This window comes from Anabrus simplex, chromosome 9 (genome assembly GCF_040414725.1).
Source record: "Anabrus simplex isolate iqAnaSimp1 chromosome 9, ASM4041472v1, whole genome shotgun sequence".
NCBI classification, from domain to species: Eukaryota; Metazoa; Arthropoda; class Insecta; order Orthoptera; family Tettigoniidae; genus Anabrus; species Anabrus simplex.
Window position 1 is genome coordinate 167,250,753 of NC_090273.1, and position 17,313 is coordinate 167,268,065.

A 17,313-nucleotide genomic window follows, 5' to 3' on the forward strand; every position below is an offset into this window, starting at 1 on the left:
CTTCAAATACCACCTGACTGAGCCGGGATCGAACCTGCCAAATTGGGGTCAGAAAGCCAGCGCCTTAACCATCTGAGCTACTCGTCCCTGACCGAGGAAAAAGAGCATATTCGTGAACATCTTCCAGAGCTACATGACTTTGCAAAATGCAATGAAAGCACATCTGGTTGAGGAAGTGAAAGAAGACAGTGTTAGCAAAGTTTTAGGAGTTTTTACAAAAGACCACAGTGAATTTGCATCCAAGTGTTCGCGAGCATTATGGTTTCCGACGTCTAATGTGGTCAGCGAGAGGAGCTTCTCTACTTACACAAAGACACTTTCTGACTGTCGCACAACTCTGCAGTCAAATAATGTTGAACCCATGCTTAGTTTGTACTTTGGAGACAAGTAATTCAACGTCTAAAAATGTAGGCTATGTATATAACAGGGCAAATCACCTAACATCATTTCGAAGTGTCAGTGATTTATATATTTATTTCTATAACAATTTGCATATTTGGTTTTTCTAAGATTTAATAACAATGATACATTACAAGAGTTGACTTTAAAACCGCTTATCACAAAATAGTTACATTTACACCATACGCTACTACAAGGAAGATTTCACAAGAAACATCGATCAGTATAACAATTTATTTCACGAAATACCTACCGAAATAGTGTCAGTTTTAACACCGAAATCAACAGTTTTATTTCACCAAAAAATAAGTCCTCTAATGATAGGGCTATGTAGGAAGTTATAATACTGCCAAGAGATTGGTGCAAATAGAAGAGGATCATTTGCATAATGAAACTGAAACATCTCTAACCAACCTAGTAATGAGGTTAGAATGTCGCAGTCTAGACAGCAGCTAAGAAAACAAGTGTTTGATTCGTGGAGATCTTTGTGGCTGTATATAATAGGCAACTGCCATCAAGATGTCACGCAATACTGCTGTGGTACAATCTATTCCAGAACATCGACTGCCAATCGTCGTAGTTTCTCAGGGTGTGAAGAGGCTGAGATGCTGGAGATGGGAGCAATACACAAATGGATATCGACCCAACATTCAGCAGACTATAGAGATTGACATCACTTAAATGAAAGACATAACAACGCACTGCAGGTGATCGTGTGGACCAGGAAGTCTTGTTATTTCTCAAATTAATAATAACCAATACCATTACCACTTTTTACAAAACACAGCAAGTTCTATTTCTGTTTGTTTATGAATGAAACACTTTGACCTTCAAACAATGTACCTCCTCTTCCTTTTGCCGATACCTTCATTTTGGAAGCGTCAGACCTCTTCCATTGTTCTCTCAGATTAGCGTTAATAAAGTTGTCCGTGCATCACACGGCAGGCTCCTGGACAAACATAACCTATTTACAGTTTTGAAACATTTTTTTTATGGTGAGGAAATCTTGAAAATTGAAGATTGATAATGAGGATCAGGATGGTGAAGACAAATTAAGACATTTTAAATATCACTAGATCTTTAATTTTATATTTACATCAACAATATTCAGGTGGGGGAGAGAGAGAAAGGTTGGCACATGAGATCTTTCCCTCTACAGCTTTGCTCCAAATTAGTTTTGAGAATATAATAAATAAAACACTTCAAACTATAAAAAGAAAACAAACTTGTCAGTCTCAGCATTGCATTTGTATCTTTGGCTTTTCTGCTGTAGTAAGATGGTAGCCTCGGAAACTACCATATCAACCGTCTAGTCTCGAGGATGGGAGCCTGGAGCAGCCTGTAAAAGCTTTTTCTATGGTGGATAATTGTGTTTCCATAAATTCCTATAAGTTTGAAGAATCCAAAATACGACTTTGTTTTTGAACAGTCAAGAGGAGTCACACAAAGTAATTTAACGCTCCAAGACTCCGAGGGAAGCTTGCGGGGGAAAGACGTGGGCCAACTTACTCCCATCACCTGGTATCTGGCTGAAGGAGAATATACAGCACGCAGATAGAATATAACAGAAAACAAACAGAGCAGGACTTAGCAGACAATGCTAAGGACGGTGTTTGAACATAGGCAATGGGGGTTGGAAAAGAGGCAGCAATACATTATTTAGAATATTTTATTAACATCAGCTCTTGGTCCTCTTGGTGATTGATCTGCTAAGAGCGGCTCTGCTCACACTAAATTAAATATAACAACTCCCTTTTTGTACTTTGAAAGAACTCAAATCAACAAACTGTGATCAGCCAGTCATTTCTCTCAAGAATGATAAAAACGATAAAGCGTTAGAATTATTACTCGAGACACACACACACGCACGCACATCTTCATGTTCAATAATAAAACTGTCTTCTCTACATTTTGAGCTCTGTGCAATCACTTGTATTTTAAGAGCAGAAACGGGACAATGGAGTGTGTGAATAAATGTATATATTAATTATGTTAATATTACTTTGTCCTCTTTGGAGTTTATACTTAATTTAGAAGATACGTAATTAGTAAACTCTTTCAATATAATATTATTTGTATTTTTGTTCCTTTTTATTTTCAAATTAATTTACTTAATTACATTTTAGAAACTTGTCTACTCAGCAATGGCCCACACAAAAGAACACATTCCTACCCAATGCATCACCTCTAGCGACACAAGTTGATGTCTGCTTTTAGAATTGAGAATATTCTAACAAATTTAAGATTATACTCAACTATCAGTGCTTCAGCTAGAATAGGCCTAGTGGGAGAGAAGAAACAATGTGACAGAAAAAGATTGCTCATGTTCTTCTGAAACTGGACATCAACAGGCACTTTCCAACTCCTGACTACGTCTGCGTTTTGCCTGGCGCTTGCGGAACTCATGAAATTCTTCCTTCATGGCTTGCACTCTCGCCTCAATGTTATCATATTTGGCGAGTCTCTTGGGTCGTGCAGGGAACAGGGAGGTGGCATAGATTTCAGAGTCACTGATCCCACGATCCTCTCGGTGGATTCCTGATGGTGAAGGCGTTGCAGTAAACACTGCATCGAACTCGTAGGGACCGTCAACGCTAAGGTCCAGCTGCCGGGAGTGACTGGGCTCTGAATGAGGAGGAGAGGTGTCGTGCAAACCTGTGGTGAAGGCCAGCCAACGACCCACCAGAGGAGGAGGTGGTCTGGGGGGAGGGGGAGGTGGCGGCGGTCGATATGGAGGAAGACGCCACTCAACACTGGTACTGCCTGACTGGGAGCTGTGATTTTGCTGCGATGTGTTCTTACTGCCAAATCCACTCGAACTGGAAGGCGAAGTTTCCACGAGTGGATCAGTCACGCTCGTGTCCGCCAACTCAGGAGCGCTCCGGGCGTGCCGAGCATGTCTTGGAAGCAAGCGAGCCCGTGGACGGGTCGTACCTTGATATAGATGAGGGGGAGGAATACGAACACGTGGGGGAGAACTGGTGGCTAGTGGGTGCACTGGCAGGAAGAGCGTAGGAGGAGGAGGCGGGGGAGGAGCTTCCATTGGTCTTCGCCATCCTCCACCGACAGATTCTTCATGGATGGCACGGAGAGAAGGTAGTTCCTGAGAGTACCTCTCATGAATGGAACGCAGTTGTAAGTAACTGGGAGGTGACAGTGTACTGGCAGTAGGCAACGACCTTTCCACGGAGCTGGGCTGTCGCACGGAGCTGAGATCGCTAAAGTTATAACTCGGAGACCAAGCTGTGGTGAGCAAGGTTCCAGGGGTGGCTGGAGAGCTAGCCCGAATTCTTGGAGCTGGAGAGTAGATAGCAGCCAGAGCACTTTCTCCAGAGCCGTCGGAACGTAAACTGAGCTGACTGGGGTATCCAACGAGCGGTCGTCTCCAAGAAGCGCGACGTCTTCCTCGACGGGCCAGGAAGCCACCGTCGTCGCTGGAACTGCTGCTGGATATGGACGAGTCGACCAGCACAAAACGCCCATCTGCTGCACGCGATATGTGACCCAGACTTTTACCTGTTCCGAGATACTCGGGCCGCCAGTGTCCCGCCCTGTCTGGCCCCGCAGCAGATTCTGGACCGTGCACACCAAACCAGGCTGCCAGACATGAGCGGATGCGTTTTAAGGCTGCGCCTATCAGTATCACACTTGGTACTCGGCTCTGTCGAAGTCTGTAGAGAGAGAATATGAGTGCTGTGTTACAACAACATGAAATTTAAAATATGACGAAGATATTTCATTATTAAATTACTGATATAATTCACAAGTAGAAATAATAGGCTACGGTCAATGCTAGAGGTTGCAATATGTCTGGGCTCATGCTTCAAGATAGAAAGGCAATTCATATATAGTATATGGCAGAGTGGAAGAACACCATGCATTACAGTATCACTTGTGTTGTACGAACAAGAAATCTACTGAGAAGAGCATGGCCAGCATGCAGACACAAACCCATCACCTTTTTTCCTCCTGGTGGACCAGCATAAAGGAAACAAATAAAAGACAGGACAGAGATTGTAAACAAAGAAGTAAAATGTGCACAAAGTATCTTGTGTTTGATTTGAACTTTAAAATTAAAACTAAGCACTATTTACAAGCAGAAATGGAGAATAAACAACAACAACAACAACACACTGGCTTCACTGGAATTATCACAAAATGCATAACACCTCCTGCATTTTATACAAAACTTTCACTAAACTTTGGTAATATGCTGTTTGTTTTCCTCATAACAAGTCATTACTGTATGGCCCTAATTATAAGTATTCCTAGGACTAAGTCCTAAAGAACAAAAGATTTATATTAATATAAAATATTGTAGGTTTTCCTCAGTTTTATTGTATAGCACTGTTAGATGACTAAATAGGCTTTGCGGAGGAGCAGTGTGTAGTCCACAATACCTGCATTAGATTGCTCTTCCTTATTTAACTCAAGTGGCATAATCCCCCAGCAAGTAGCAATGGTCACATATTGGTCTGCTACAAAAGGCACTACAGTTGGGAAATGATACAAATAGACCTTCACAAAAATAAGTCTGTGCATATAAAACAACTATGATATTTATTAGTACATTTAAATGTATAAAACATCATCAATACCGTAATTTACTGTTAAAATAAAATAAAAATAACTGACAAACAGAAATAAGTTCCATCCTGTAAAGAAATGGGAGTGAAATCTACACAATATCGTAATAAGAACAAACTCCTGAACTATGCCAGCAAGTTATGAGCACTGCTGCGCAACACACAGACAGCATTAGCAGCTCCACAGTCTCACTAACTTCACATACTGATCACTTTTCTCAATTTACTTCCTAGATGCAGGTATCAAAGTGTGAGAATTTTCTCTGGGTAAGATGACCTGCATGAAACAATAAAATATGCAACCAGGAAAAAATTCAATATGTTTATAAATAAAAGGGATATGGTGATAACTAGGGTTCCGATGTTTAAGACCTAAAAATAGCGAAAATAAGCAAGCAAATATGACCTCAAAAGAGACAAAATATGATGTAAAAATTACAAAATATGGCTCGAAAGTATATGGCGAGAGTGTTTTGAAGATTCCGTTTTACACTCTCGCCAACTATTCCATATGATTGATTGTTGTACTGGATTTCAATACTTGCATGAATTTCTAAGCTAGCAATTTCTAAACGAGTAATTGCGCTCGATATACTTCCAAAGTGTATACCGTGTATATGCCAGACGTTCTGACAAACTATTCGAAAACAATTCCTGTCCAATCTTGATAGAAGAGGCAGAGTATCCCACTTATATTAACTGTAGATGTGATACCGAGAAGCAGTTTTGTGAACACTAGTTCGCATTCGGTAAGTTGAAGATGATTTTGCACAGCAACAGCTGTCATCAAGCCACCAAAATATGACCGAAATATGACGCTTCTACGAAAATGGCTCAAAATATGACCTTATGATAAAAAAACAGCCAAAATATGCATTTATATGACAAATAAAATCACTTAATTGTGATGATAACCATCTCATTTGCACCAACATCCAATCAGGTAAGAAAATTGAGGCAAAGAAATGACTTTTCCTAAATATCCGAGCCCTACTGATAACATTTGTAGATTTCAAGAAAGCTTACAATTGCATCCAAAGAGAATCTCTGCACTACACCTCAAATTAATAAACATGATGAAATTGACTCTCATCAACACCAAATCAAAAGTGATATTTAGGGGTGAGACATCAGAGATATTTGAAATTAAAACTGGACTACGGCAGGGAGATGGGCTCTCACCACCATTATTTAACTGTGTTCTAGAAATGGTAATGAGGGAATGGTTTAGGAAATGTCCCCCCAAAATAAAGATTGGCCGAAAAACCAAAACAAATTGCCTGGGTTTTGCTGACAATTTAGCATTACTAGCAGTGGACATGAAAGAAGCAAAAACCCAAATATCAGAACTTCAAAACATTGCAAATAAAATTGGCCTCAAAATATCATTTGAAAAAACAGAAATTATGCCCCAAAAACCAACACAACTAAAAGAAGTTACCATAAATGGTAATAAAATCAAAATAGTAACTCAATTTAAATATCTTGGAGAAGTAATAACACATAACTTAAATGAAAAAATCTCAATCCAAGTAAGAACAAACAGATTAGCTAAAGCACAAAAATTAACATGGGATATCTACAAAAAGAAATGTCTATCAATAAATACAAAAATAAAACACTACAGCACAGTTATAAAACCGGAAGGTACATATGCAGCAGAAACACTCTTTTACCTGAATAAACAATCAAAGACTGACAGACTTCAGAAAATTGAAAGGAGGATTGGAAGAACCTGCATCAACAAAAAATACCAGAAAGATGGACAGTGGCGGTTAATACCTAACAAAGTCGTGTACAAAGAGCTAGAACACATTACAGATACTATGCGTAAGAGGAGACTGGGATTCTTTGGACCTATCATGAGGATGCAGGACTCGAGACTTCTGAAACAACTAGTACAACACAATCTCGTCTCAAAAAATACCACAACAGGATGTAAATGGATCAGAGAAGTAAGAGAGGATCTGAAGGAAATAGGCCTTACAACAGAAGACACCACAAATAAGATAAAATTGAATACAAAACTCAAGAATACAAACCTCTGCTTTACCCTTACACGAAACAAACCAACAACACACATATTTTCAATGGAGGAAAGGGCACAAAGATCGGAGCGTCTGAAGAAGTACTGGGAGGACTGCAAAGCCCGAACAATCACTTCAAAGGGACCTGAACAATGGACTGACTAAAGTGATCCTATGTGGTCATAAAAGAAGGAGAAAAGGGATAAACAAAATAATAATAAAAATACGGTAATAATAAAGCAAAATAATGGAAATACCAAACACAGCAGTTAAAACTTTTGTATTAACATAAAGTCCTTGATACTTGTTCTCAAACTCTTCACGTTATTTTACAACTCGAGTCATATGCATACATTCATTTGTATTAACAAACTAACACAATATTAGCATAAGATGGGCTGGAAATATCCTCATCTTTTATGATGGCTATTTAGTCTGAGAACAACTGAATGAACTCTGTAGCTCTTACCATTCAGCATTAAAGAAGCATTAGTTACTTGTGGGTGTTGTTGATTCTCATCTCGTGTGCCTGACAACGGGCACCAGCGACTCTTCAATCTAGTACTCTGAGAAGCACTCTATCACTCCCATCAGATCTAACTGACCTAGAATCCTTTCAGAACAATCAAAAATTGATATTCTGAAATGTCTGTCACTCTTTGTTAAACGAGACCAAATGAGAGAAATAAACAACAGTTCCACAGATAGCACAGGTTCTCTCACAGAAGCTTCTTCACATCCACGTTTGCTTCTAGTTCTACATATCGTATACGGATCCCAGCTTACTTGTACTTCAACTATGTGTCTCTCTTTTCTCTGCACAGGTGCCTTCATGTCTGTTCAGATTGCTGCATCTTCCATCTGGGACCTCCAGAGACTGACATTTAGGTCAACTCTACTCTAGCCAGTTGGCCATGCGATTAGGGGTGTGCAGCTCTGAGCTTGCATCCTGGAAACAGTGGGTTCGAACCCCACTGTCGACAGCCCTGAAGATGGTTTTCCATGGTTTCCCATTTTCACACCAGGCACACCTTAACAGCCACTTCCTTCCCACTCCTATCTGTGTCAGTGCGACGTAAAGCAAGTTCTATATTTTAAAACTGTACCCAGTAAACACTCCTAATGGTACAACAGCAAGAAAGTCGTCTCCCATTCACATGACTTCATCTCAGGCGAAGGAAAAGGAGTGCCTTCTAGCTCTGGCAGGACAACGCGCTCTTTGAAACATATACACTTGTTACGTTCAATTTACATATGTTTACAGATTTTGCTTGTGAAGAACATCCTTCATCCCAAACAACTACAAGAGTGCATCTCTCTTTTTTTCTTTTTCCATGTGCTGTAGGGTTTCAATCATTAAAACTTTCAATGGGATAACTTTTATATATGAGTTTTGTTGACAATTGTTAAATATTTTAGTACTGTGTTGCCTCAAGTCGACAAGGCAGTGGCGTTAGGAGATCACACATATATATTAACAAAATTCAAAGTCGCGTGGTGCAGTGCGTGCCGTGCCGCAATTGCGAAATGCAGAGGAAGGAGGCCAAGAATGGACTGGTGATCAGAAAAGAAGAAAAGAAGAAGTAAAAATGGGTGAAGCGGTGCTGGTAGCGACAGTGATAGCTGTGCTTCTGGTTATTGAGGGGGTGGGGGTGGAATTAAAACCCAGACCCAAATAACAGCAGAAAATTCAGCATGGAGGACTTGGCAGCACTTAAGGTGGTAGTGAGCGAAGTAATACAGGGAAATTGTCAATGGGATAAGGTACAAGAAATAAAGGACATGATGGAAGAGCGGAGAAAGGAGATAGGGAACATGAAGAAATGGTTAGTAATGAAGACTGAGGAATCGAACAGGAGAGTGGGCAAAGAGGGAAAGAGATACATCTAGAAGAGGAGCAGATGGGTAGTCATATGGTGTGGAAGAAGGTGAGAGGGAAGGCAAGACTGAAATAATTCACAAGGTGGTAGAGGTCATACGGGATAGGATGAAGGTAAACTTCAGTGAAGTGGACACAGACGATGTGGAGAGAGTGGGAAAAACTAAAGGACGAAGGCCAATTAGGGTAAAAATTTTCTCTACCCTAATGCCATAAATTGTGATAAGAAATGGTAATAATTTACAGGGCCAGAAAGTAGGGGTGAAAAGAGACTTGGGAAAAGAAGGCAGTGAAATTATGATTCTGAACAGACACCTGTGGAGAGTGAGACAACAGGGCCTAAAGGCCCAAATAAGAGGTCATAGGCTAGTGTGATGAATGGAAGATGGGTTAGAGAGCTCTCAGTGGCGAGGCTGAAAGAGATGGACGAACACGTTAGTTCCGAGGGGGGAGAGATGGCAGGGCAAGATGGAAGGAAGAACAAACAACGAGGGATGGAGCCGAGGAAGGAGAGGAGATCAACTCAGGTGAGAATGGACAGTGACGTGTGAATACAGAAGATCAGAACAGCGAAGGTGTGAGTGAGGGTGAGCAGCAAGAAATGGCGAGAACAGAGTGCAGTGGTTTAGTGAGCAAGAAAGGACATGAGAAAACTGATCGACAGGAAGGTAAAGCAGTTATGAGCAGAAGAAAAAGGAGTAGTCTAAAAGACTTGTGGAGTGAAGTATGTAAAGGGATGGAGGATACGGAGGGCATGGAACGGTATAGGTTGGCAAACAAAGGAGAAATGGAGATAGGGGATGAGGGGGCGACAACTACAAGGAGTAAGAATAGGGGAGGAAATTTAGAAGGGAGGGAGGGAAAGTTATAACTGTATTGGAAAATAGGATGTGTGAATATTGAGGGACTAATAAGCAAACTAGGAAATAAGAAAGTTCGGAAAGTAGTAGAAAGTTTCGATGTTGTGGCACTCTTGGAAATGTGGCTGGAAACAGGGAAAGAGATTTCATGGAAGGGGTTTGTGATTAAATATAAATATATGAGAAAGGAGAGGACTAAGGAACGCACCCCAGGAGGGATGATAGTATTAATTAGAGAAGAAATTAGTGAACTAGTGAAGGATATCGAGACAGATATGAATGAAACTATATGGTTGAGATTTAATTTGGGATGGGTAGAGGGAAGGATGAAGAAAATAAATCTAGCATTCATATATTACCATCCTAGTAGTTCAGCATATGCAAATAAGCATCTTTATGAAGAGCTATTGGTGGATATTAGTATGATAAGAAAGAAGTTTGCAGAAGAAGAGGATATGTTGTTATTTGGAGATTGGAACGCTAGAATAGGGGAACAGAGCCCTGTATATAGTAGGGAAGATGGAAGGTGTATGTTGAAAAGTAGAAGTAGTGAGGATAAAATTATGAACAGTTATGGGAAGAAGCTCCTAGAGATTTGCGCGGCAGGAAATTTGTATATTCTGAATGGATGGAAGGAGGGTGACAGTATGGGGAAATTGATCTATGTTACAAAGAAGGGAGGTAGTGTAATAGATATGGTTTTAAGCTCGGAAAGAATGTTGGAGGATATTGTAAGGATGGAAGTAGGAGACTGGATTGATTCGCACCATTTCCCAGTGTGGGTTATGTTAAAAAAAAGGGGGGGGGGTTGGAAGAGAAGCATACAAGGAAGTTAAGATGAAGGATAAACTAGGGAGTGGATATTACAAGTACAAATGGTCAGAGAAAGTGGGACAGGACTGGGATAGGGTAGCAAAAGAGGAATTACAATTTCTGAAATATGGTTGGGAAGGAGCGTTAGAGGAGAATAATATTGATAAAGCCTTGGAATTGCTGCTACATCCAATAACGATGATAGCACAGAAGGTAGAATGTAGAAGGAGGAAAAAGAACGAGTATGAAGAATGGTTTAATAGAGAGTGTGATGGAATGTGGAAGAGGTTGCTGGGTGCATTAGAAGAGTATAGAAAGAAAGGTGGGAGCACAGAAGTAAGTTGAGGAAGGAGTATAAAAAGAAAATTTGTGAGGTAAAAAAGGCATGGTTAGAGGAACAAACTGAAGCCATAAATAAAGATTGTAAGACTAACAGCATTGAAAAAGTTTGGGAAAGGATTAATATAATAATTAAGGGTGGAAGGAGCCTAGAGATAACGAGCATTCAGGATGTTCAGTGGGCGAGATACTTTGGTGAATTACTCGGGGGAAAGGGGGAAGAATGATGGAGAAAGATGGGGAAGAAGTAATTTGGAGGAATAGAAGAGTGGCAAATTATGAACTGGACAATGAAATTACAAGGGAAGAAACCTTGACAGTGATAAGAAGAATCAGGGGCAGGTCCGTGGGGTGGAGGGGGGGGGGGGAGGGGATGTAATGGGATCAATAATAAGTTTTGGAAAGAAATTAGCAAAAATGTGACAATGATAGAGGGCATAGTTAAACTATTCAATAAGATCTTTAATGAGGGGAAATACCCGAAGGAATGGGAAATAGGAATTGTCTGTCCAATATATAAGGGAAAGGGTAGTAAGAACAGTTTGAACAATTATAGAGGAATATCTCTGCTAGACTCCTTAAGTAAAATTTACATGGGGGTGTTGGCGAACAGGTTAAGTGAATGGGCTGAAAGAAATGAAGTATTGACAGATTACCAAGGGGGGTTTAGAAAAACAAAAAGAACAGTGGATACTATAATGATAGTGAAGAGAGTATTGGAGAAGTATAGGAGCCTGTCAAGAAATAAGGTGTATGCGGAAGCAATTGATTTTGAAAAAGCATTTGATAAGGTGAATAGAGGGGCTCTATAGGTGAAATTGGGTAGGTTAAGGGTTTCAGAAAAGATGATGAGGGCAGTGGAGGGAATATATAGGGTGGTCAGGTTCTGTGTAAAATTGGGAGACAATAGATTGAGCAGACCATTAGAGTCTAAGGTGGGTTTAAAGCAAGGGTGCAAATTATCACCAATATTGTTTATTTTATTTATTAACGATATCTTGGATGGGCATGGGGCAAGCAACTGGGCCGTGCCGGTAATTAATGGGTTGGAGGTACCGGGATTGATTTTTGCTGATGATGTGATATTGATGACTCAAACTTCAGGGGGGATGCAGAAAGCTTTAAATGCAGTGTCGGATTTCCCAAAGAAATGGGCCTTGAGAATTAATGAGAATAAATCTAAAATGCTAGTCGCTCAGGTACACAAAGGAAGAGGGGAGGACAGGAAATGGGTCCTGCAGGGAGAAAGGCTGGAACAAGTAAGTAAGTTGGAATATTTAGGAGTCATTATTAACAGTAAAGGGACTTGGAATGGTCAGATTAGTAGGGTGAGAAGCAGAGGTTTGGCCGCCCTAGCCTCGGTCAAAAACTTGCTAGTTAAATCAATCAATACTGAATACTGATCTGCATTTAGGGCAGTCGCCCAGGTGGCAGATTCCCTATCTGTTGCTTTCCTAGCCTTTTCCGAAATGATTTCAAAGAAATTGGAAATTTATTGAACATCTCCCTTGGTAAGTTATTCCAATCCCTAACTCCCCTTCCTATAAATGAATATTTGCCCCAGTTTGTCCTCTTGAATTCCAACTTTATCTTCATATTGTGATCTTTCTTACTCTTATAAACGCCATTCAAACTTATTCGTCTACTAATGTCATTCCACGCCATCTCTCCGCTGACAGCTCGGAACATACCACTTATGATGTAGATGTTGATTCCCATAGGGAACCTAAAATATTTGTCCCGAATGAGTAAATTTATAATACCAATATAATGGCCCGTTATTGGACATTATAAATTTTCCAGCTAACTCATTCTTGGTTGCCTGCGTTTCGCCCTCGTGTGGTAAGTTAGGCTCGTCAGTTGGGACTTAGCACACCACCCAAGACGCAAGGCTAGTGCATACCGTGGAGGCCACTGCATGGGCTACTTGAAGTCACCAGCAGTGCCAATGCACTATGAGAGCTATGTCTCATTTTCAAAAATTGATGCCTGCCTGGCCATCGAATGATGTAGATGTTGATTCCCATAGGGAACCTAAAATATTTGTCCCGAATGAGTAAATTTATAATACCAACATCTACATCATTCGATGGCCAGGCAGGCATCAATTTTTGAAAATGAGACATAGCTCTCATAGTGCATTGGCACTGCTGGTGGCTTCAAGTAGCCCATGCAGTGGCCTCCACGGTATGCACTAGCCTTGCGTCTTGGGTGGTGCGCTAAGTCCCAACTGACGAGCCTAACTTAGCACACGAGGGCGAAACGCAGGCAACCAAGAATGAGTTAGCTGGAAAATTTATAATGTCCAATAACGGACCATTATATTGGTATTAACATACCACTTAGTCGAGCAGCTCTTCTTCTTTCTCTCAGTTCTTCCCAACCCAAACATTGCAACATTTTTGTAACGCTACTCTTTTGTCGGAAATCACTCAGAACAAATCGAGGTGCTTTTTTTTGGATTTTTTCCAGTTCTTGAATCAGGTAATCCTGGTGAGGGTCCCATACACTGGAACCATACTCTAGTTGGGGTCTTACCAGAGACTTATATGCCCTCTCCTTTACATCCTTACTACAACCCCTAAACACCCTCATAACCATATGCAGAGATCGGTACCCTTTATTTACAATCCCATTTATGTGATTACCCCAATGAAGATCTTTCCTTATATTAACACCTAGATACTTACAATGATCCCCAAAAGGAACTTTCACCCCATCAACGCAGTAATTAAAACTGAGAGGACTTTTCCTATTTGTGAAACTCACAACCTGACTTTTAACCCCATTTATCAACATACCATTGCCTGCTGTCCATCTCACAATATTTTCGAGGTCACGTTGCAGTTGCTCACAATCTTGTAACTTATTTATCACTCTATAGAGAATAACATCATCCGCAAAAAGCCTTACCACCGATTCCACTCCTCTACTCATATCATTTATATATATATAAGAAAGGTCCGATAACACTGCCCTGAGGAACTCCCCTCTCAACTATTACAGGGTCAGACAAAGCTTCACCTACTCTAACTCTCTGAGATCTATTTTCTCGAAATATAGCAACCCAATCAGTCACTCTTTTGTCTAGTCCAATTGCACTTATTTTTGCCAGTAGTCTCCCATGATCCACCCTATCAAATGCTTTAGACAGGTCAATCGCGATACAGTACATTTGACCTCCAGAATCCAAGATATCTGCTATATCTTGCTGGAATCCTACAAGTTGAGCTTCAGTGGAATAATCTTTCCTAAAACCGAATATCCAGGTATCAGTTATAAAACCTTGAGGTTAGTTTTAAGATTGGTGATTTTCGGTAGGGTATTGTATAGCGTGGAAGTATGGGGGATGGATGAGAAAAGAGTTGAATTAAGACAAATTATTAGTAATTTCAGTAAGATGTGTGCTGTGCACATGCAGGGGCGGAATTAATGTGTGGGGAGGATTTGGAATTTGACTGTGTGAAAAGAATAGTTAGATATTGGATGAATATAAAAAGACAGGAAGGGGGAGGGTATTACAGGCCGTGTACGAACAACAACGGAAGAGCATGTATGAGGGATGCTGGCTAGAAAAAATTAAGGGATACTTGGAGGTGATAGGCTTGGGGTACATATGGGAAGAGGTGTGGATGAAGACAGAAGCTAGAGGGATAAAGGTGCTGTCAAGGAGGATTAAAGATATCTATAGGCAAAAATTATTGGCAGAAAGTAGATTAAGAAGTTCTCTTAGTGTTTTTAATAAAGCAGAGGAAGTAACGGGGATAAATATTAGATACATTGATAGGTTAAACAGGGGAGAGTTGGTATGGTGGCTGATGGGGTTACATCAAAATAAGGGGTGGTTAAAACATAGAGATACATCAGTATGTATACTTTGTGGGACAGAGAATGATGATTTTCACTTATTAGGTAATTGTGAAGAAACAAGTAAGACTAGAAACAGTTTATTGAGTGCCAAACATTGGAAAATATAAGGAATAGGGGATGAGCAGAGTATTATAAGGTGGATTATTAAGGAATGGGAAGACAGAGGAGAACTGAACAGGTATTTATGTGCGGTTAAAAACTCCTGTGTGAGAAAAATGGAAGAAGGAGAGTCATAGGGCGATGGTGGTGAGTATAGCTTGGAGGGAATAAGGGGGTATGTGTTTGGAATGGGAATGTGTGTTTATATATGTTTATGGGGGTCTTGTTTAACAGTATTCAGTGGATTGAGTTTGTTTGGTAATTTTAACAGTAAGTGAAGTGCTGGTGATGTGTACTGGAGGTTGAGTAAGACCAAGTGATATGGTATGTTCAAAATGCCTTATTTAAAATTTCTCTTTGACTATGTCATAAATAATAGTGTAATACCAAAGGAATGGAAGGAATCTATAATAATACCAATTTATAAAGGAAAGGGTGATAAAAGGAAATCAGAGAACTACAGACCAATCAGCCTGACCAGTATAGTTTGTAAAATACTGGAGAGTTTAATATCGAAGTACATCAGAGGGATATGTGATGATAAAAATTGGTTCATGAGGAGCCAGTATGGATCTAGAAAGAAATTTTCTTGTGAGGCACAACTGGTGGGATTTCAGCAGGACATATCAGATCAGTTGGATTCAGGAGGTCAGTTAGATTGCATAGCCATAGATCTTTCCAAAGCCTTTGATAGAGTGGAACATGGAATATTATTAAAGAAATTGGAGGGAATAGGACTGGACGTAAGGGTTACACGTTGGATAAAAACATTTCTAAATTCAAGGGTTCAGAAAGTCAAAGTAGGAAATAATGTATCTCAGGAAGAGAAAGTTTGGAAGGGAATTGCACAGGGTAGTATAATCGGTCCGTTACTTTTCTTAATATACGCAAATGATTTAGGGAACAATATAACATCAAAAATAAGATTGTATGCAGATGACATAATTGTTTATAGGGAAATAAACAACACTGAGGATTGTTCAGAATTACAAAGGGACCTTGAAAGTATCCAACAATGGGTTGAAGAAAATAATATGAAGGTTAATGGAGGCAAATCAACTGTTACAACTTTTACAAACAGGAGCTTTAAAACTGAATTTGAATATACTTTGGATGAGGTAGTTATCCCAAACGACGGCAAGTGCAAATACTTAGGTGTGAGATTTGAAAGTAATTTGCACTGGAAGGGTCATATTGATGACACTGTTGGGAAAGCATACAGATCATTACATGTCATAATGAGGCTACTTAAAGGATGCAACAAAGAATTAAAAGAAAGAAGTTACTTGAGTATGGTTCGTCCATTATTGGAATATGCAAACGGTGTTTGGGATCCTCACCAAGAATACATAATAAAAGAAATAGATAGTGTGCAGAGGAAAGCAGCAAGATTTGTAACAGGGGATTTCAGGAGAAAGAGTAGTGTATCAGAAATGTTAAAGGAACTTGGGTGGGAAACTTTAAGTAAGAGAAGGGAGAAAACTAGACTTATAGGATTATATAGAGTCTATACAGGAGAAGAAGCATGGGGAGATATCTGTGAGAGGCTTCAGTTGGAAAATGATTATAAGGTATCGGCAGGACTGACCACAAATATAAAATTAGAAGGAATTTTAGCATAAGCGATTGGGGTAAATTTTCATTCATTGGGAAGGGTGTGAAGGAGTGGAACAGTTTACCAGGGGTAGTGTTTGATCCTTTTCCAAAATCTGTACAGATATTCAAGAAGAGAATGAACAGCAACAGAGAAAATAAATGAAGTGTTAGAGGGCATTCAACCAGGGCAGGTTATTGTAAATAAAAAAATGTGTGTGAATAAATTAATTCCATCCCCTGGTCTAAGGAGTTTGGACAGCCAAAGTAGGGGACTGCCTGTAGGGGTGAAGTACAGTGGGGACTTCGAGGGCCCTGGGACTGCTACGGTAGCTGTGAAGGCCCTTCAGGAACTCTGAAAAGTGGTGGCAAAAGGGGCTCTGGTTAAGACGCAGCAGGTCGTTATGCTACTTAGGATCCAGAACGGGTAAAAAAAAAAAAAAAAAAAAGTGAATAAATAAATGCAATGTAAATATTAATCTTATACCAGTTGTATAGTATCATTTGAAGTAATTCCACATACTGTATATCAGTTGACTATATTTGTAAGTAGTACAGGAGATATTATAAGTAGAATTTTGTAAACAATATAAATTTATTAAGGATGAGCTGTGTGTTTAATAGAAAACATTGTTAGCGTAAATTGTATAATATTGTATTATAGGAAAATTTTCTTCTCTTATTAATTTAATATTTAGTGCTTGACAATAATGTATCTTAGTGTACCATTTGCCACCGAGGTAGACACCTCATTTGCAAACAAAGAGATTTTGATTTTTGATGTAGAGGCCTTACTGATTGGGAGATTGCAGGATAGTATGCAATTGTTGTCATTTGGTGTAATTAAA

At 39.8% G+C, this 17,313-nt stretch overlaps 1 protein-coding gene across 9 annotated transcripts in view; it reads right to left on the bottom strand.

Moving 5' to 3' along the window:
• Window positions 1-1,357: 1,357 nt before the first annotated feature.
• The window catches only part of LOC136881194 (protein turtle), an 850,346-nt gene continuing 834,390 nt past the window's right edge, over window positions 1,358-17,313 (bottom strand). For 8 of the 9 annotated variants that reach the window (XM_067153896.2, XM_067153892.2, XM_067153894.2 and 5 more), the window contains one exon: window positions 1,358-4,070. In XM_067153896.2, coding sequence (XP_067009997.2) covers window positions 2,744-4,070 — 1,327 coding nt within the window. In that variant the 3' untranslated portion in view covers window positions 1,358-2,743. The remainder of the gene's footprint in view (window positions 4,071-17,313) is intronic. The other variant, XM_067153897.2, reaches the window with a different exon arrangement.